This window comes from Anas acuta, chromosome 2 (genome assembly GCF_963932015.1).
Source record: "Anas acuta chromosome 2, bAnaAcu1.1, whole genome shotgun sequence".
NCBI lineage: Eukaryota > Metazoa > Chordata > Aves > Anseriformes > Anatidae > Anas > Anas acuta.
In genome coordinates, this window is record NC_088980.1 from 24984947 (window position 1) to 25007303 (window position 22357).

General features: G+C 39.3%; 1 protein-coding gene and 1 long non-coding RNA gene across 2 annotated transcripts; one reads left to right on the forward strand and one right to left on the reverse strand.

Annotated features, from left to right (window-relative positions):
* The first annotated feature begins 10241 nt into the window (after positions 1–10241).
* On the forward strand, positions 10242–12881 carry LOC137852329 (uncharacterized). Its single transcript, XR_011093770.1, has 2 exons — positions 10242–10999; positions 11883–12881. It is a non-coding gene; the product is annotated as an uncharacterized lncRNA (long non-coding RNA).
* Positions 12882–12977: 96 nt separating this feature from the next.
* LOC137852328 (sterile alpha motif domain-containing protein 9-like) lies at positions 12978–21908 on the reverse strand. The gene is made up of 3 exons (XM_068673959.1): positions 21750–21908; positions 21453–21558; positions 12978–19505 (listed from the first exon to the last, which is right to left on the reverse strand). The coding sequence occupies exon 3, from the start codon at positions 19502–19504 to the stop codon at positions 14732–14734; it is 4773 nt and encodes a 1590-aa protein (XP_068530060.1). The 5' UTR covers position 19505; positions 21453–21558; positions 21750–21908; the 3' UTR covers positions 12978–14731.
* Between the last annotated feature and the right edge of the window lie 449 nt (positions 21909–22357).

Here is a 22357-nt window from a genome sequence, read left to right on the forward strand (position 1 = left end):
TCACTCAAGACACGATGGCATGGATGCCAGGGTACCTCTAACTGCAACATGAGAATTGATTCCTCAGAGAGACATGTTTTAAATACTAACTAGGTCTGCTTATGAGATGAGCTCTCTTAGTATCTGAAGCCAAGAGAACATGCCTGCAATTTAACCCTGCTCATTCACTTCTCTACCTACATCTTCACTTTTCTAACTCATTGTCCACCTGCTGCATCAAGTACTGAATTCATCTATCAGTTGCCTTTATGCACACCACTTTGAAAATAGGCTCAAAAAATGGCTGAAATATCAAAGCAAGAAGGAACCTGCAGTTGTCAAACCATATCAAGCTTATACACTTATACACTAAGCTTGACAATTCAGACGCTGGGAGGGCATTCAATAAAATTTCTTAAGATCATTACGGACTTTGTTGGCCTTTTTTCATTTTATTTATTTTTTTAAATTCTTGTTTGCTATCAAAGGAAAATGATCGGCATGGGCTGCAAGCAGACTTAATATCTCCAAGCGTCTCTTTATGTTGAATTCACTTTTACCTTGTGAAAAGGATCTTTTATTCATATAGACCTACATTTTTCCTTTTCAGACATTTAAATGAATGAGAAGAAAATGTAAAAATGTCTTGACAAACAGGTTTAGAATGATGGCTGTATATTTATAGTGAAAATTCTATAGAAGGGGAACACTCACCATTGAGACCTGGGTCACAACAAGCCTTTCGGATGAATATGTCCCATGGTTATCTTATTTGGTCTTACAAACTGGAGGTCAATATGGCTGACTGATAGACTTTTTCTTGCTTAACCTCATAGAAAACATCCATATGATGCAAACAAATGCCTGAATCATTTTATAAAAAAACACTGCAAAGCTTTTTGTCTCAGTGAGTATTCCAATAGCATGCTTCAGACGTTCATTGTGCAGCAGATGTCACTTACTGATACTCATTCTTTATTATTAATTTCACTGGATATACTCTTTGCGATATAAGAAACAAAATGCAGATAATAAATGACTTTTTCTACACCATCATTGTCTACATTTTACCTTTGCTTCTAAAATCCCCTCTCCCTAAACTAAACTGCCTTGAAATGTTTAGTCCCCCTTTGCATTGAATATTCTCTCTGCCCTATTAAAAATTAGACAGAGAATAGTAAAAGTATATTGGCCATATTGTCTTTGACTTTGTGTAACCCTAACTGTCAGGTTGGAGAGGTATAACTGTTTCTATGGGGCATTAAAATGTTTACAGTATTGTTCCCAATGCTTTTCTTAAAGTGATTTAATTTGTTGCTTGCTTTTCATGGATAAAAATGGAGCAGAGTTTTTGAGTTTATAATAACACGTAGGATAGGTTTTCATGGTTAATTTATAACACCTCAACATAAATAGTTTCCTTGAGTTAATTACACTGTACTTTTATGGATTTAAATGACTTTCTCTCTCTCTTTCTCTCTCTCTCTTTTTTTTTTTTTTTTTTCTCCACAGTTTAGATACTAAGACAGGAACTGAGAAAAAGATTTCAGAGGGTCCCAATCAAATAATACCCTACTGTATATTTCATACTTTAATATTATTACAAAAATGCCTAACTATAAATAAATAAATAAATAAAGTGCAGAGAAATCTGCACAACGATTAGGAATGGTCAAACATTATAACACCAGGAGATAATGAATTTGACTGACCATACATGGGAATACATGGACAGAGAGAGCTAATTGTATTTCTCAGTCATATTTTTGTATTTTCTATTCTGAGCCTTTCATTCTGATTCAGAATGAAAGCCAAAAGTGCCAAATGAAAGTGAATGAAGCTGTGACCAAAACAAGCCTCTGAATGGGCAACCTCACATCCATCTACATCTCATCCAAGACATGCCAGAGCTCTGCTACACAACAGACTGCTGGAGGACTGATGAACAGATGGGAGAGTGGGGTAAGGATCCACAGACTTATACAGTGTTTCAGCCAAACCTTGGTGTCTCCAGGAGCAGTGCAAGTTGGATGAAGCAGTTAATTCTAGACAAAACATTGAAATTTCTTCAACATGTAGATAAATTGATAAATTCTGTTCACTCACATGTAGTTGCAGAGGTGCAATTGGAGGAGTTTAGAGATGGCACATGGAGGCAGTGTGGCTCCCATTCTTGCATAAATCCCTTACATCTGCTTCTGACCATAATATGATTTAATTCTACTCCCAGTGGCACCAAGATAGCACTGAAGTAAATATCACCACAAGAGTTAACTATATCAGTTCTATGGCAGAAAGGATTCCATTCCATGACATTCTGCTATAAGTTTGTGAAGTATTACTTAAGGAATAATATAGCATAAATTCATATATATATATATATTTTTTTTTTTTTTTCCTAAAGGACATCTTCAAATTGAGCAGGTAGTATAATCTTGCACACTTTTTTGTGTGTGTACACATTTTCCAAAAGTACACATAGTAGACTTGTTCTCTTTACTGTCAACATAATTGTTCTCAAATACAATTCAGAAGATGAGGTAGTTAACCAAGCGTGTACTTTTTCAGATTACGGACATTCTTAAATATAACCTGGGAAGCTGAGAAATTACCCTTCAATGAATTTACCCTTGTGTGCACCAAAGCAAGTACAAGCAAGGGGTGTAAAACTAATCCCTGTAGTATACTGGACGCTTAAGGAATTTAATCAATTGTTGCAATTCAGTCTCAATTTAGTGCATGTTTCAGTATCTGATATATCAATATTTTCTTCTTGCAGCTTCTTAGCAGATGCTAGATATGTTTCCCTAGCAGAGTTAGATGCACATAACTGCAGCTATGTCAATTACTGTATCATAGGTGTGTAGCAAAACCTCCAGTATTCTGCGTGGCATGTCTTCAGTGAGCTCTCCAGCCAAATACAGAAGTCTAGAGAGAGTACTGGAGCAGAGAAACCACAGTGGAATGCTCCAATGCAAGAGTTAAGATTGGGAACCCTACAAAATATAAAACCATTAAAAATGAGACAGTTTGCTTGCAGGTGGCTTTCTTCTTCTTTGTCGTCGTCTTCTTCTTCTTTTTTAATTTTTATTGTTTAATCTTATTGAACAGTAGAAATAAATACATCTAGTTCACCACGCTAACTGCTGAGTGATGCAAGCCTTCGTAAGTGGAATATCTAGTGCTGAGCTGATATTGTGCTCTTAAGGCCTAAGCTAGAAGGAATTTGAAACAGGCAGCTGATAGAGAAACTGGATTCTCTCACGGGGTTGCCTCTCTCAGGGGTTCAGTGGACTGTGGCTTCCATGTCTGACATAACCAAGTACCTTTCAGTGGTTATCTTTCAAGTTACTAAGGATGTACTGCCATTTTGGTCCCCTCTCAGTCCATGCACTCGGTTCTCCACAAAATGCATACAGGAAAGCTGGACATCTCTTCCTCACATGCTAAAAGGGCTCAGTGTATGTATATTGCTGGGAGCTGGTGCAGGCAAGCAGTTCCTGGAATGGTGAGACAGCTTGTCTGTAATTTGCTTTTGCTTCAGTCCCACAGCTGCAACAGCAGCAAGCACTGGAGCCAGATGAGTCCAGAGAAGAGACTTTGCTAAAGGCTGGCCAGGAAGCCAAGCCACAGGCAGAGACACTGGTACATAAAATACATTCCAGTGGTTGGCATCTGGGCCCTGCAGCTGCCAAGCACACCCAGTGTGTGGCCATGGGTGTTGGCTTCAATACTAGAACATTTTGAGGAGGAGGCCAACAACAGTAACCAGAGAAGACAGTGCCAAGTTACTACAGAAATGACATTCATGTGCCAATGTGCTTGCTATTTCAAAAGACAAAATTTTATCTCCTAAGTATTGTTTTGAACATACCCACATGACAGTTAACAGAAATATGCTGATATTTGCTGTGGGGGGAGGGATAAAATACTTACATAAGTGAAACGATGTTCCTTAGGGCACTGGTTAACAAAACAAAACCATACCCATTATACTATTCCTTAATTAATGCACGAGTTTCCTTAGAGACCACAGCTTTGTTGGGGGACACAAGTCTGGTGTGTTTCTTTCCAAAAGACAGTGTAGGGAGTGTTATATAAAACAAAGATAGAGGTAAAATGAAAGATATGCAACAAGGCTGAGAGAGTTTCAGCTCTAAGGGCGTGCTTTGTACGTTATTAATATATATGAAGGTCAGAGCATCATGTAAAAATAGAAAGGTCGCATTAAACCTTTAGAACACAATGAAATTGAGCATACCGCTTAGAGTCTCTAAAGGGACACATGCCACACAGTCACAGACTGTATCAGACTGTATATCCATCTCTCTTCATTGCAGATTATGTCGCAATAGGTAATTGCATTTAATAATCTGTTAGGAGTATATGGGGTCAATCTATATACAGAATCTTTGCCTCGCTCCTGGCAGAGTCACCTTAAAAAATAAAAAGCCTTGAAGTACTGAGCTGTGGTATGAAAAAAATACAGGGTAATTTACCAATTGTATTACATGTTAATTTGCCAAAGGATTTATTGTTTTAAGCACAGCGTTCATTTGCTTTGAACAGGGTTTGTGCTCCTGCACAACCCTGCAGTCTCAGTTTCCCAAAGCCCACAAGCAATGACGGACTGCAGCGATTCTCTGAAGGAGAGTTCTCTAAAAATGTTATAGCAAGATCCTATCTCAATGCCTCTCACAGACCTCCCACCAGATCTTCTCACTTCACAGCATCTGCAAATTCAGCAAAGAATCTGAATGTCAATCAAGGGTTTTCTCTGGCTCAGTAATCATTCACAATAATGATTTTGTTATTGAAACTTCAGCACCAGTTCTGTTGAAGATTTACAGGCCAAGAATGGAATCTAGTTCTCTGGCCATTAATTATCTTAGTTCTATAGTGCTAAAAAACATAGGAAAGCTAGCAAAGCCACTGAATTAAGCAGATATAGCTTTACAAGCTCTTGGGACAAAATAATCAAGAAAGAAAACATGACCATTTGCAATAAAAAAATCTGGTTTGTATCATATATGAAATTAAATAAAAACAAAAGAAGAAACCTCATATTGCACCAGAACATGGCTCAACAGTCAGCTCATAATTGTCTTCTGAGTTCTTGGTTTTTAAATGTCTATCTCATTCAAGACTATAAATTAGTGGTGATCTCTCCAGCAGCTGAAATTGTGATATAATAGCCATTTTCGATAATAGACATGTTTTCTTAACCCCATTAAAGACTGCAAAGTTAGAAGCAACTACCTTAAATCCTAGCTTAATTCAATAATTATTTTGCCTCTGAACACGGTTGTTGCATATTAAGTGTTTGATTTTAATTCCTTTCTTATAAACAAGAATTTACTCCCCAAATTATCATGTTCACATCAATATCAAACATATTGTGTGTTTTTTACAGGAAGGCCTGTGAATTCAAATGGTAATAAGATTCCCTTCCCTTCCCTTCCCTTCCCTTCCCTTCCCTTCCCTTCCCTTCCCTTCCCTTCCCTTCCCTTCCCTTCCCTTCCCTTCCCTTCCCTTCCCTTCCCTTCCCTTCCCTTCCCTTCCCTTCCCTTCCCTTCCCTTCCCTTCCCTTCCCTTCCCTTCCCTTCCCTTCCCTTCCCTTCCCTTCCCTTCCCTTCCCTTCCCTTCCCCCTTATTTCTTTTTTCTTTTTATTTTCCTTTTATTCTCCATTTTTATTTTCTCTTTTATTTTTCTTTTCTTATTTCCGTGTTACTGGACTAGATTGTCTTGTACTGGGGCTACTTAACAGTTTGATGTCTGTGGAGCGGATGGCTGAACAGAATTAGTTACTGATGCAGATACAAAGTTGACACAGGACCATCTCCAGGCAAAGATAATTGAGATGTAAAGCTCTGGAACAGAAAATTCACACACCAGTGTGTCTTATTAGCACACTATAGACCTAATTTATTGACATTTGAGCTCATTCTTGAGAAGGGTGATATCTCTTTGCTACTGTGTTCCTTTTGTTTCTTGTGATACTTGCTTTTCAAGATGACTGCAGACTGAAGAAATTTAACCATAAACATTAGTTGTATTTTCTTGTTCTTCTGCAGAAACCATACTTGCAAGACATGTTACAAGTAGTTTAACTAGCCTGGACTGTAAAACTGCATTTTGTTTCTCCTTTTAACAAGATTCTCATTACTTCCCTATCTTTGTATTCTACTTGGCCTTTTGGGAGAGCATGTCCGTATACGAACAGGTAACTCCCAAATGATCTGTGTGGTCACAATGACCATAATTATCTTGAAAATTCGTATAGGCTGATCCCTATAGGAGTTTTACCAAGGATCTCAGCTGTTGGTTTCTTATGTTCCGCTGATCAGTTTGTCATGAGGTGATAATTCATGCAACATTGCACTCACAGCGTTGACTATGTCTATGGTATTTTTTGTGACTATGTTTTGTTTCTTTGCAGCATGCACAGAAATGCATAAACTGAATCCATCTTGATTGAATTTATAAAGTCAGTATGTGCTCTTATTCTCATTTCCCTAAATTTAATTTATAATACAGGAGTCACCACTGAAGAAGGCAGGAAACTAGCAAGATGAAAGTTTTTTTTTTTTTTCTTCTTCTTCTTTCTCACTCCAATTATCGTTATTAGTTCATAACTCTTGCTGTATTCCTTGCTACGGTAACTTGCTAGCTTTCAGTCCCATACCTGCTGTGAAGCCAGACCTTTTCAAAGGCAGTCATAGTTGCACTGAAGTTAGTGCTGCTGTTTGGCTCAGTCTCTGTTGAGGCACAGCATCTGAAGCATAAGGTCTGCAAGAAATGGTAGAGCCCTTAACTTCTCTTAGAGAACACAGCTGCTGAGTAGGAAAGAGCACGTCCTTCATCTTGAGCTCTTAAGAAAGAGCAAGGAACAAGTAAATGCCAATGAAGAGGAAGTCTGAAGTTGTCTTGTGACAGGTTACACAAACTGAAGGTCTGTGGTTCCAATAGGCAAAGGGAAACCAGAAATAACTTTCTGCAGCACAGAGCCCTTAAGTTTAAATAATACGAATGTGTTGGTCATGACCCTCACTGGATGGTGGCTGGGCTTCTAGTTAGAATCAACCCAAACCAAGAAACTGCCCATGTTGCTGGCTCTCCTCAGCAAGGGTAAGGCCTCACGGCAAGCCCAGCCCCACTCCTGCCACTGCTGGCAGAGGAAACACAGCTTTTTTACTCAGGATGTATTAACTCTTCCATCATGGCCTCATGGACCTGAGGCCCTGTGTAAAATATCTCAGTGTGGGGGCACCCCACTGGGCTCTGGTCCTTCTTCTGGTCATCTGAGGTGGCAGTGGTGACAGGAGAGCACTTGATGCCTGCACTGGTGCTGCCATACCCTTGGACAGGTTCCTCTCCAGCCTCCACTCGTGACATATCAGGAGGATATGGCCACATGAGGTGGCGGCAGTCCCGTTCAGGCTGGGTTTTGCTGGTCAGAGTCACTTTGTTTCTGGCGTGACGTCCCTATGGCTGAAGGACGTTCACCTGAGCTGCTCCCCAGGCACGTCTGGGCGACATTTTCCTCATTCCCCTCACGCGGGAGGAGAGGTGTCTGCGGAGCGACCGCGGCGACCAAAGCGCCTTTCCTCTCGCCCCCCTGGCGGCAGCAGCCCTTCCCCTCGGTCTCCGTGGGCCCCACGGGACACGCGTGGCCTCGATGGCGAAGCGAGACCCCGCCGAGGCCGGCGGCCCGGGGTGCGCGGAGCCGGAGCGCCGCCTGCTGCCCGCCCCGAGGCCGCGCTGCCCGCGGCTCCCCCCGCCTGCCATTTTGTGGCCGCGCCTCACGCAGGCTGCCCGCGGAGGTTTCAGTTCCCTTTTATATTCTGTGGCGGATAGGTGCTAAGAAACCAATGTTTGGCCTTTTTATTTTTAGTATTTTTTTTTCTTTTTCTTTCTTTTCTGCAACCGTAGTTTTCATATGAGCAGTCCTCTTCCTCCAACCCAATTCCTCTCACTGCCTTCCCCGGGCTGGAGCCCACTCCCACCTGCCCAGCATGTGGCTCTCCACAGTTTCACTACTGCTGTGTTTTTATCTGAACCATCTTGGTCGCTTCTGCCACAAGGACTGCATCAGTGCCTGCCTCGTCAACACTAGATCAGCCCAGCTCCCATTTGTGATAAAATTTGTCCTCCTTTATTTTCCTGTCCTGCAGATGTTTTAGTTTATTTCAGCCTTAAACTTTTAAGTCTCATACACGCCTGTGTGAGAAAACAAAGAAAACGAAAACACACACACACAAAAAAAAAAAAAAAATAGCCCAAAGCATATTTGTTCTGTAGAAGTCCTTGGGCCATACAGGTTTGGTTTGAAATAAGTCAATGAAGTGTGAATAGCAGTGCTATTGCTCCTTTCACCAGCCAGAGGTGGCCGTAGAGCTGAAGATGACTCCTTCCAAGCAGCAACACAGCTCCTCCGTTGGGTCTGAGAAGAGGGCAAAACAGTCCTGTGCTTGGAGCCTTACTGGGCTGCAGTGTCGGTAGTGCAGCAATTACCGAAAGAGGTGGATTTAATATGGACAGCTGGTTGAATAAATGCACCACTATAAGTTACAAGACATGCAAAAGAAGGGTAGTGTGAAGGAAGAGCATTCTAGGTTTAGATACGCTGTTGCCGTGTATTTCATCACTGCATTTAGTAGTGATCCAATAGATTTGTCAGGTGTCGCTGAATTATTTATATATTGTGTATGGTGAAAAGAGGAAATGCTTTTGTTTTAACAGACTCATTCTTTACACAGGTAAAGGAGGTGAGTGTGGTGATGAAGCTAGCTAATCTTTGTCTTTGACTGTCTAGGGATGGAACTATAACAACAGCAGGAGGTGGTGCAACTGCAGAGGAGGCAGAATCACAACAATAATTTTGATCTCTTCCTCTAACAGAGATGACTGGAATCTCCTCTGATATCAAGAATCTAGGAGATTCGTGTGAAAGCATCCCTGTGGATGCTTTTCCCAAAGAATACAGTTAAGATGGCTTGATGCTAAAGTTGTCTTTGCCCTGGGTCTGGGATCTGAGGATCAAGGAAGCTCTGCGACCAGTTAAGCATGTTTGTTACTGTCATGGGATCTTTGTGTCTGCAACCTGGCATGGGTGGTTAGACACACTCAGTTCTCCAACTCTTGTCCTTCATAATGGGCCATTTAAAGGTGGCAAGCAGGCAGGAGGTTTGCACAGATCCAAGTTTTTAGAGGCATGAATGAGAAGAAACAAAACATGTTATTTCACTGTCAGAGATGCCACAGAAGAAAGCCCAGGAAGAGGAAAATAAAGGAGAAGAGGTGAAGGTAGTCCTTGCTGAACCAGTGCCCCAGCTTTGATAGTTTGTGTGCTTCCCAAGCTACCTCTTCCATGGCATAATCTCCCAAATGAATGTGATTCTTCTGTACCTGTCCAACAGTACAGAAGCCATGTCACATCTTTTGTACAAGTATGCAGGGTATGGTCACTCCATCGTGTTACATCTTTAGTCATGGTGAGGGCAGGTACATTTGTGGGGGGCTGGTCCCTGGTTGGTAGCTCCTTTGGAAAAGATGTGAACACAGAATTATATGAATACAGCTAAACTACTGCCCAGTCACAGGTGGCTCAGCATCTTCACACTATATTCCCCAACACTCCTGGTTCTTGATTGTGCAAGAGAAAAGTTAATTCAGAGCTGCCAGCATGGTGAGGAAAATTACAAAGATAGTATCAATCTCCAAATGAAATCTAAAACCCGGAAGGGAAACTGTGGGGTGTGTAACACAGTATGTGTACTATATATATGTACGGTATATGCATATATACCAGTACAAGCACTGCAAATTATATTGGTTCACCTGCAAAGTTCAATTTAAACGTTTCAGAAACAAACAAAAAACAGCTGTGCACTTTATACCCAATTGATTTGTTTGAGCAGTCTTACATTCATTTTAAAGGAAATGCTATGTGAAGGTCATGTTTCCAATATGGAGAAAGGATCGCTCAGACTGTAAGAAATGGACTTGCCCTTTTCATTTGGCCATACAATGGGGATTTGAGCAGTTACCTGAGCACCATGACATGTCTTTGCTACCTTTGCTGCCTGAGCCTTCACTTCTGTTTGGAACTAGGTGGAAGACTACAGACCAAAAAAAAAAAAAAAAAAAAAAAAGAAATGTTGCAAGGAAAGGAATTGGAAAGAATATGGACTGTTTTCTAGGAAGAAATTATACTCTCATGCAACGGTGGAAGAGATGTAATTTAGAAAATAATAATTTTTGGCTATCTGCATTACATTTACTTTCTGATGTTATACATCATTACATGTACATGTATTGTGTTTTATGATCTCTGGAGCTCACATTAATCTTTATTGAGAAATAACAAGAAAATATGATACATAAAGAAGTTGCTTTGTGATTCTCGGGTGCTCACTTCCCACTTGTGTTTTATAGCCTTAGCACAGCAGGGAAACAAAAAAATCAGATGAGAAAGTGCAAGGGAAAAGGGTTAACACAGTAATAGGAGATGTAAAGCTTACACTCTCTTAGAAGATGCAGCTGTACTTCTTTCTTACACCTGTGCAGACACTAAGTGGAATCTCCATTCATATGGGCAGAGGGAAGCACAGTCTTTTTCATTTTAGTTGACTTTAATCTGAAATTTTCACATGTTGACGGAAGAAGACAGAGTAGTTTCAAGCCAAAAGGCAGTGTAAAAATCCTCACATATTTATAAATCTCATGGTTTCCGATGGAAATCTCAGGCTTTTGGAGATCTTATTTGTGATTTTTTTTTCAGCAAAAAGGTGTTTGTAATGATACAACCACATCACAGCAATAGTCTCAGCTGTAATCAAACATACAAGCTGTGCAGAATTTAGCTTAATTCTTATCATCTGTAGCTAATTGCTCTGTGCCCCCACAACCCCTCTGTCCACATCAGTTGGGCTTCTCAGGAGGAAACGAGACCTTTTGCTACACGTCTCCTTAAATTCAGATGTAATCCATGTGTTTTAGCAATGGGGAAGATTTGAGGTATGCAGGCCTTTGCTCTGATGTCTTCAGAGCTACAGAAAATTTACGTGAGACTCGGTATGAAACATTTAAGGAATGGCAGTCCTATGCAGTGGTATTTGATCCTATCAGGGTTTTCTTATCTAAGTTATGGAAAAGTAGGTCTGAAACAAAGCTTAAGAGATCTTCTGGAGTGCTCTACAGCATATAAGCTCACTTAGAACAATTGAATTAATCTCAAATGTTTGTCTTTTAATTTTTCAAGATCTGCAGAGAGATTCCATGACGTACCAGTCTATCCCTGTGCTTAATTACTTTTACTGATATACTATTATTTATTTATTTATTTTGCTGGGATATAGCTTGGATCTTTCTTACTGTACATTTTTACTATTACTCCATGCCCACTTGGAGCCTTCAGAACACTTTACTACCTTCCTTTTTGCTACATTCCTTGCATATTAACTATTAGAAGACATTGCGTCATCCTCCACTTTCTCATTTCTTGAGAACCTCCATTTGTTTTGTCTTACCTCGTAAGTCCTACAGCCTCTGCTGTGGCAGTGTAAGTTGGAAGTCTTCAGCCCAGGAAGTATTCCTGCATGAAATACAATCCTCTACAGACTTACAGCCAAGGAATACCCTGTGCACATACCTTTTTCTTTGTCTCAGTCAGCTCATATTATTGCTAGTGTGCATACCAGTACCTGTACTTGTTCCCTAGCCTTGCCCTCTGTTTTCCCTTGGCCTTGGCTTTCCATTTTGCCTTGCTTTACTTTCCCTTCCCTTGTTCCCTCTTACCTATTGTAGTCCCTGCCACTGTTCTCATCCTCAGTCCTTGCAGCATGCTCTAGGCAGTTTCCCTTATGCTCACTTTAATGGAAATTTTCCTTTTTGTCACCAGTTGTGAAGTCCCTTCCGTGTTGTGTGGTTCTGGCTGTGATTTTATAGAAGAATCCTCAGTGCTCTTAAATTCCACATCCTAAACTGATGTTTGCAGGCCTTGCACTCCTCCAGAAGTGGTTCCTAAACTTGTGATCCTCCACAGGACTTCACAAGGGTGCTTGGGCGCAGTGAGGACCTTGGCTGCTCCAACAGCTGGGCCACACAGCAGAGGGAGCTGCTGAGATGACATTGCCACGGCCTGTGACAGTCAAAAGGCTTCTCCTGCCTCTCCTTGCTGGACTAGCTTTGGCCTCTGTGCAACTTGGCTGAATCAGGTTGCCTCCCCCAGGTTTCTGGGCTCAGCAATGACAGCTTAGGCTTGGCCCATGACAGCCCGGACCTGCAACTTCTGGGACTGTCGATTGCATAAGGACTCTCCTGTTAAAACCTAACTTTGCATGTGCCCATATATAAATGGGCCTTTTCAGGCCTTGCAACTTAGTAAAATTGTATTCACTCAGTCATATTTCCCTTCCCCTCTACCTCTCTAACATGCTAAAAACTGTTTTAAAAATGACTCCAAATAATTTCTGAGCGTACTGGAAAAAGTTGGAAGAGTTATTTAGCAAGGGCAATACAACATTTTTTTATTTTTATTTTATTTTTTTCTTGACCTCACTCTTGTAAGATACCAAGCTGTTGGCTTTAATTGACACAAGATAAGTATGAGGCAGATATTTGGCATAGGAGACCTTAGTTTTCAAAGATTAAAAAGAACTATGAGCCATAAAGAAGTTGGTCTTACAAAGTAATAGAAAATAGGAAATACTTTTAAAGGAGGAAATACTTTTTCTGTCAATTTCTGTATAAGTTATGTATCATAAAATACAGTTCAACAGTGCACAGTTAAGGATATTATAAAATATCTGTATTAATGAGTTACTGGTGATAAAAATACAATTTTATAACAAGCAGACCAATACATAAAAATAATAAAATTTGTATTTCTGTAAACTCACACAGACATCTAGTGTGGTGCCTAGCATGTAATCACTATGCCAGATCACGAGGGTTGTTAGTAAACATGCGTGTTATGAGAAAAAGAACCTCAAACTGAGAAATTTAATTTAATTTATTGCCAGTTAACAAAAACTCCTAATTATTAATTGGGCCATAGAGAAACCAAAAAGACAGCTAAGTAAACACGTAGAATCATCAAATCATACAATGGTTCGGGTTGAAAGGGACCAAAACCATTATTAGTGAAATGCTTCTCTTCTCCTTTCCACAGGCAAACAGTGCAACACCTCTCCTCTCCATGTCCTACTTTGTTTTCACCAGGTGTTATTCTCAGCCCTTCCCAATCCCTCTGGCAAGGTGAGGGGCAGCAGAGAAGGTTGGCATTGATGTGTAGTGGCTTCTTTGTGCTGCTTCTTGCTTCTTACACTTTTCTCCTCCTTCTATGTGGTGTGGCTCCTCCCTTCTAACTTGTTTCCTCTGCCCAAGTGTGGGTAATGTTTCAGTCCCTCAAAGGTGTCTCAGGCTCAGCATGGGTTGCCATTTTCCAGGAGCACATCTCTAGCCGCACCCCCAACAATGTCCTCTTCCATGCATATCCAACATTGTCTCCTCCACATCACCTCCATTTCTCCTGCCTGTCACAGCTATTGCTCTTTCTCAGACATGTCTTAAACTTGCATTTTTTTAGACATGACTGACTGAGATGAAGTCTTCAGTTGCCATGAAGATACGGCAAATTATTTGCTGTAAATCTTTATTTGGAAGAGTAAATAGTCATTGTTAAATTGTACAGCAATCTCCTGAGAAACAATTAGAGTAAATAACAAATTGCTATGAAAATCGATTCTATAGTATCCTACATGACATAAAAGTATACTATTAAAAACAAAACAAAACTAAGCATGCAATAAATGGGAGATGGTCACTGCAATAGGAAGTTGCCAACAGAAATATATTTGGGCTATAGTCTGAATTATATAATGAAGTAAATTCTGCATATTTGCAACAGAAAGAAGAGCTACACTACATTGGAATGACATGCTGCTTTATTCTTTTGTTGTTGTCATTGATTTATTTTTATTAATCTTCTGCTGAGAAGTCACTTATTTTTGCCTACCTGACACTAACAGCAAAGAGGACTTCTAGGCTGATAAAAGCCTATAAGGCTTTTTTCAATCCTTCAGACATTTCTCAAGCTGTTAATTTTATCAAACTCCTCTAGTTGTCATGAATCACATACACATAGGTTAATATGCAACACTTTGCACACCCTCCTCTCACCCAGGTAGCAGTAACTTGTTGTTTCTGGTGTTTCACACCAGTATATTTTACTTTTTTGGAACATTGTTCCTGAACATTACAGGCAGTTTTATACACATGAGGGAGTCAATGCAGTCAATGACCATTTAGACTATTTAAATTGCATGGTTTTGCAAGGATCAAACTTAATAAGAAATGTATCTATCCATCACTGGAAGGAGCTCATGGAATTTATAATGAAAAGAAAGACCAAACGGGATCAATTCTATATAAAGCAGAAGTAGGCCCACCACAAAAGAAGAAAATCTATTTGACACTGCCTTCAAATGACAACTAGGGTGTTTTTACAGTAGAGCAGAAAGTAGTGGTATCTTTAACAATCACACATTTAGAAATGCTATGAGAGAGTAGAAATGCTTCTGTCCTTTCACAATATGTACAGCTTGGTTATTAGCCAAGCACAAAGACTGGCATACTGAGGAGGGAAGCATGCTGGACAGCTAATTCTTTTTCATTTACAGTTATTGGAAAAAAATGTTAAGGATAATTTTGCCTGAAAACACAAACCTGCAATCCCTATTGTTTTAATTATAAACTGTGTACATTGTATGCCAGGAGACCAGCAATGGAAAAACCGAGGTAAAAAGACACTCTTTGTATGTTTGGGCCTTTTTTCAGTAGGAATGAAGAAACAGGCTTCACTGGTATCCTAAAGGGTTCGTTGATGCCATAGTTTATGTAAATAACTGTACCCTCAGCTCTTCCATTCAAAGGAAGCAAAAGATCACGAACAACCTTTTCCTTCCAGATATTTTCATTCCGCCAGAGGTCATTCAGTTCCTGTTCTGAAAGTGAGCTAAAAAGCTGATCTATCTTTCTTTTGTGAACAAATCTGTTTAGGCCGCTGCCTTTTGCAAGATAGAAATGAGCCACAGGTTGCTTGAAACAATCTATGGCTCCATAGAGCTCTTTGAAAGACTCATATAGGCGTCTAACATACTTGTCCATTTTCCTAGAATCTTCATTTAGTTGTTTAATATTTTCAGGCCAGAACAACAAAGAGGCAAGGAAGAAAGGCTCTACACAGTATGAATTCAGTTCCACTTTCTCTAGAATACTTACAAGTTGACTTCTCAGTCCCTCAAAATGACATAACTCAGTGGATTCAGGTTTAATGCAATTCAGAACAACATTTGCCAAAATAAAATTCTGTTTTTCCTTCAGAGTTGCCTGTGAATTCGCCTCACACAGAAATGTGTATGCGTATACTATGTCTTCTATCTCTCTGTCAGCATTTCTCTGGTTTTTGTAAAGGTATGCCAAAACTCCAGAAAATGAGTCTGCTTTGGAAGCCTCCACAGCCTTTCTGTATGCTACTATTTTCTGAGACAAGGACCACCCTAAGGCCTGTTGACTTCTCAGTTGCTCAACACTGGAATCACAAAATATTTTTGTGTATTTTTTAAAACATTCTCGAACTGTCTCAGCCATTTTTGCCTCTACAAATTCTCTTTCATTTGTCGGTGTTTTGAAAAACACAAAGTAGTCTTCAAGGAAGTCAAATGCCCTTTTTAATTGTGATCGCAAATTTTTTAAAAAGCTGGAATGATGTTTAAGAACCTCACTCTCTGTGCTAGGGCTATCTAAATTCAAAGCACTATTTCCTGATAGATACATTATCATTCTTTTCCTACACTGTGAGTCTTCTTTGCTGAAAAAGGGAATGTGCTGGAGGACATCAATAATATAAAGACCAGTTTCTATCTCTCCCTGATAACCCAAAGTATTGTAATTTTGAAGCTTTCTTTTACGTTTTTGATGCTGAAAATTTTGTTCAATGGCTGCATTCTTAGCTTGATGCTGAGATGTTCTGAAAGCCCATGAAGCACTTTGAGCAAGATCTAGCAAACAATCCAGTTCCTGAGCTGTTAGGACTGCACTCTTTCCTCTGTGCTCTACCTGGTATCTTAGCCTGTGTTTGAAGACTTGACCTAATGTATCTGATATGTATGAACTGTGTGGTGCTCGATCTTGGGCTTCTTTGGCCCAGAATAATGCTGAGTCATATTCATTTTCTTTAATGTAGCAGTATCTTGCTAAGGCTTGGCAAATGTGACTGTTTTTCTTAAACCTAGTGGATGCTTCTTTTAACACACGTTCCACATTAAAATATTTTTCTTCTTTATGAATGGCTTCAATTAATGGGGAGAACCATGTGTCTGACTCATAGCCACGTTCTCTGCGCTGTCTAGTAATCAGTAGGGTTATTATATCACGAGTAAGTTTGTCTTGTTGTAATGAATTCTCATAAAGCAAATCCTCCTTCAATAATCGCAATGTAATTTCACTTTTAGGCAAGTTATAGGTTAGTTTAAATTCTGTTAGGCACCACTCTGCTATCAATGTGTGAATGATGCGTAGACCTCGGTATGTCATGTGTTCTTGTACTCGAGTATACATTAGAATATTGGAACAAATTCCCATTTTTTCTATCAGTTTATCTTTTTTGCCTATCTCTCGAGAATTAATTCCCAAGAATTCTTCACATAGTGATATTGAAAGTGTAGATGTTCTTACATAAGCGTTTAAGAGTGTGAGATAGTAAACAAGTTGTGCTGATTTAGAATTTATATTCAAGTCACGCAAGGTATTTTTAACCAATTTTTCTATGTACTTTGGATCAAAGTTTTTCTTCATAATCATAAAAGAATAGAAATTATCTGGATTTGGGTGCATCTTTTCAATATCTTTTAGTTTCTGTTCAAAGGCCCTTTGCTCTTTTTCAGAAAGGGTCTGTTTTAAAGAAATACTGTTCAAGGAATTGATTGTTGCATTTTCATCAGGATTCTGAGATCTCATACAATTTAAAACGATCACTAAAGGATTTACATACGGAATACATTTTTCTGTTATAGCTGCCTGAATTTCGTTTTGCAGAAGATAGACATTTTCTTGCTCTTCAAAATCATCCACAAGAAGTAACACTGGTAAATAGCCACTGTCCTTGTTTGCTCCATAGGTGATTAAAGTTGCCACTTGTGTTCCAAAATCACTTGTTTTGTTTTTGAGAACAGCACATCTGAATTGCTTCCGGAGATTCCAGAGGATATGCATAGCTAATGTTGTCCCACCACAGCCAGGGTGGTGGTAAAGGTTGATAATTTTTACAGGTGACTGATTAGCGCTGTTAGCTGAAGACACGATTAGTTGTTCAAGGTTTTCATAACGATCCCTTTTGACAAAAACCGATGTGTAATTTTCAGAAGAAAAATAAAAATTCCACCATGTCACTCTACCACCTCGATAAAAATCTTTTTCCCGTTCTTTCATGAATTTTTTAAATTGTTCTTCATCCTTCTCTATCTCTGTGTCCTTGCACTCATTTTCACATAAGATTTCCAATGCTGCTATGAAATCTTCTTCTTTCTTTAGAAGAATGGTAGAACCGCCAATGGAGGGCAGAAGTCTTTTAGATGACTGTGTCACTGATTTCGCTTTTATGATGGTACCATTTACCATTTCCAGGGTTAAATTAGAAACACATTTATTTGAAAGTGCTTCCTCTCTTATGCCTCTAGCATGAAGAAGATCTTTCCATCGCTGGTCTGTACCTGCACCAATGCAAATGCAGGCCATGTCTTCTAGTCCCTTTAATTCTTGGTAAAATGTAACAAATGTCTCAGCAAGGGGATCCAATGGATCTTCCACTCGGGAAAGCAAAAGAAACACTATTAAAAACTTCCCACTCTGCTTTACATCTTTGTGTGAAAGAAATGAAATCATCTTTCTGACTTCAGCAGCCCTATCTCGTTGCCACGAAGCGTGATCTAATGGTAGTTCTTTATTGCCTTTGAAGTCTGATCCACTTTCTGCAATGATTCCATTGCAGAAAATCCAGTTTGTCTCCTGATGCAAATTCAGCTTCTCAGCTTGTTCAGAAACTGAACCCACTTTGTTTTCATAATGATATGGGAAGCGAAGTTTGGCATTTCGAGTTTTTTGGTAAGTCTTAAATACACCATTTTTTTCTGATTCAGGGTCAAAATCAAGCACAGCAAACCATTTAATTTCCTGTAAAAAGTCTAAGTGTGAAGTTTGACTTGGATGGCATTTGTTTGTTACCAAAATGTAGTAGTCATAATAACAGTCATCTAGCATGTCTCTGTTGCCAGTGAGCAGACTAATTAGCTTTAGTCCTTCATTCATTGTCTTCTTTTGCTTTAAGTTATATTCTTCCTCTGCTCTTTTACGAGAATCTGCTAACAATGTCAAGTTACATTTAAACTTTTCAAATTCATCTGTATTGATAATATTTTTAGAACTAGCTCCATTGCGGATGAAGACAGCTTTTCTGAAACACTTGCTCTTAAAATCATATATGTTGGTACAGAAATATTTTGTATTACAGATGGAGTGTCTGGGAACCACATCTATTTCAATGACAAACGTATCTGATGGAGTTTCATTTGGTAACAATACCTCCACAAATCTAGGTTCTCTAATGCAAGCTTTTGCAGCTCCAATGTATTGCTTATCAAAGTACTTTTCAATGTGTCTATTAAAATGGTCAATGTAGGCTTCTTTCTTGGTAACTTTTATTCCTTTGATTTCCCCATGTGGATTGTCATGTATTCCAAAATGAATAGTGCCATTTGTGCGAGAGTTCATGCAGGCTGCAGCAAACCTAAAGACTTCATTGCTAAATTTCATTTTAATATCTTCTTCTAGTGCATTCTCTGTGTTGCAAAGTAATTTGAATTCATGTGCTGGATCAATGAGGTTAAGTGGCCCTGTTTCAGGGACATTAAGAATATGATGTTGTATGTATCGAGTACCATCACTGAAATTATCAAAAGGATGTGGCATACATATGTTTCTGGCTGGGTGCTGGCTGCTTGATGGTGACTTCTCCGATACATTCTCCTCGTCAGCTGACTTTATTGCTGTTTTATTTTCTACAGGCTCCAGTTCAGAATCCTGCAGTATACTGGAATTAAATGACCTGTATTTCTTCTTGCACTCGTTCTTTACAATTTCTTCATCGTCTTCTCCACCAATACTCTGTTCACTGCCTTCTTGTCCCTCAGCCTGGTTTGAACTTTCAGTCAGAATGCCATGCTTTTTCAGGAAATGAATGATTTGAATAGCAGGCCCATGAGGTATGCCCATCTCCACCAGATCTGCTTTAGTCAACAGTTTCAAAGTAGAACCAGTTACATCTTGGTCATACAAGATTTCTGCATATTTCTGGTCAATCTTAAGAATTTCAGTTAAGAATTGTTTGACTTCTTCTTTTGTCCATGTTTCAGCATGTTGATAAAAATGTAATTTCTCTTTGTTTTCAGTGTTTGCATTTTCCATTCTTTAAGGAAAAAAAATACAACGTTACTAAACAAGTGAATAATGCATATTTTCTTGATGCTGTCTACGATTTGTTACATAATTTCTGTAATCTGACACATGGAATATAACAGTTCAATTAGGGGACATCAGGAGAATGTGAAGTCAGATCATATATAAGACAATGTCTGCTTCTAATAGGAAGATTACTTTTTCTTACAGAACAGCTTTATGTGAATCCTGTTTTTAAACTACTTCCACAGCTGACGCTACATAAAAATGATGGCTGATTGTTGTCATTTGGACACCCAACTTGCAGTTGTATGGGCCATCAAATACAAATCATGGTCACAAATGGCTCTCATAAAGGCTATAATTTGGTGGAGAAGGAAAAATTCCAAGCTTTTTTCATCCTAAAATGCGTTTAGGTACTCAATTTGTTCAAATAACATTGCAAAGAGACCTTTGGGTGGAAATATACTGCTGTAATTACTCAACTGCTACTACTGCAAATGAAAGGAAATTATTTACCATTTTACTTTTTCAGTACATTTTATATTCATTGAGCTTTCTCAAATAAAATCAAGCAGTTCAGCAGCATTTGCAGCATTTGTGGAGATGAGTGACAGGGAGGAGAGCATCTTACAATCCACTTGATCCTATTGAATTTGGACTTTTGGCATAAACTTTCAATAAAGAAGCACAGGGAAAATTAGGGAAAGAAAGGGAAGGGAAAATTTCACTTAGTAGTGTCCAATTTTACTTCATCTCCTCAATTCCTTTAGGAGAATTATATTTATTCCTCTGAAATTTATATTTTATTATGGAATGACACCCAGCTACTGTCATCACACTAGTGGAAATATTCTTTTCTTGTTGGTACCTGATAATTCCTGAGACAAAATAAATTCATAGATTTTTTTTTTTTTTTTTCCATAGAAGAAATTTTTGTTTCTTGAAAGAATACTTTGTTATCTAACCCATCCTAGCAACATGTTTTCCTCAATCTATTACATGATTTCCTAAAACATGAACTTTAATAAGAAGCAACAATAGGGATTTCTTATAGCTAGTGTTGGAGTACTGTTTTCTTCCTAGTTTCGGTCAAGCTGCCTCCTGATTTAACTAATGAACTGCCAGGGCAAAGGTGGGGAGCAGGCTGGGGAAGCCTGCAGTTAGCTTTGCGCTCAACAGACTGTTCCCTCTCGTCACAAAAAAAGAAGGAAAACTAATTTCTAGTTCTTTAGAATAACACTATGGGAAGCACATATTATTAAAAATTGTGGGTGCAGAGGGAAACAGACTCGCTGTTTTTATGACAAAACTGATCTGGCTATCATCCTCACCAGTAACTCCACCCAGGGTATCTGAAGTCCGAGAAAAGAAACTGAAACTAAAGCTCTTCTCTGGCTCAGCGACTATTCAAGCCAGCAGTGTAAAACTATGACTTTAAATCCCACCAAATTTACAGTTCGCAATAGAGGCACAATTTACTCCTAACATAGAAGCAAACATGTTTATGACCTTTAAAACAGTGACTCTGTGCTTTAAAATTTGTAATCCCCGCCCCCTTCCCCCCCCCCCAATGAGACAAAGCTCTAGAATGGGATACTTTCCTTTCCTCGTTTTGATGTAGTGTTTCTAGGTTTCATGTTATTGGCTAGTTAATGATTCTGACCCACTGAAGTATTTCATAGGCGTTCTTTTCCAGCAGAGAATCACTCTACTGTATTTTTTCTGCAGAATAATTTCTTTCAGGACATGTTCCTTGGGATTAATTCACTGCAATCTCCTAACAGCCACATTTCATGTGCAAAAATTTTTACAGACGATTCAGAAAAGTTTATCTTAATAGATTATAGATCATCGTATGTATAAAATTAATGTCTCAGAACCAAGAAATGGTATCAGACTAAGACATCACATCTTCATAAAATATTCCAGAGTAGAATTAAATGTGTGCACTTACTGTAACTGTTCTGTTCCGCAGTTTTCTTCCTATAGTTGTCCAGTAAGTGTATTTTGTTCAAGCAGGATACACAACAGCTAAAATTCAGCTGAATTACTCTTCTAAGCTATTAACGAAAAACAAAACAAAACAAACCACCCTAAAATTAGTTTATAAACTTTTAAGAAGTCTGAGATCAGAAATAGTAGGAGGAAAAGTGCATTGATAGACATACAGTCACTTTTTCCTAGTGGCAAACACACATCTTTGGAGGAGACAGATAGCAGTGCCTGCTACAGAATATTTAATTCTCCTTACCTTTTTCTTGCATGTTTCTGGTTTACACTTCCATGTCTGTGACTAAGATGCTCTAAACTGTGCAACTTTGAAGGTGGGTGTTGCAAAGAAGCTGGAGGAAGTAGTTAACAGGAGATTCTAGTTCCCTCCTCCCCTTTTGCTTTCTCTTTTGCAAGGCAGAGTTCCTTCTGCTCTACCTCTTCCTAGCTGGGAAAGCACTGTGGTTCCCTTATGGGGGGCAATGCAATGAAAAGAAGCTCATGGAGCTTCTTTGAGATAAGGACAGGGAGATCATTCACCAGTTACCATCACAGCTGAGACAGATTCAGCATAAGGGAGATTAATGTGATATATTGCCCACTAATAACAGATTAGTGCAGTGAGAACTACCAGTGAAGTAAAGACACCTTCCCCCTATCCACCCTCTTCTATGTCCTCCCCCTGAGCATCTCAGGAGAATGGGGAATGGGGGCTGCTGTCAGTCCGTGAGATTTTATCTCCACTGCTCCTTCACTGTCACTCTCTGCCCCTGCTCCACGTGGAGTCCCTCCCATGGGATGCCATCCTTCCCGAATGGATCCTGCAGGGGCTGCCCTCAGGCAGCAGCTCTTCAAGAACTGCTCCCACAT

Excerpts from the sequence above, each read along its gene's own strand:
- LOC137852328 (XM_068673959.1), bottom strand. The coding sequence starts at position 19,504 with ATGGAAAATGCAAACACTGAAAACAAAGAGAAATTACATTTTTATCAA.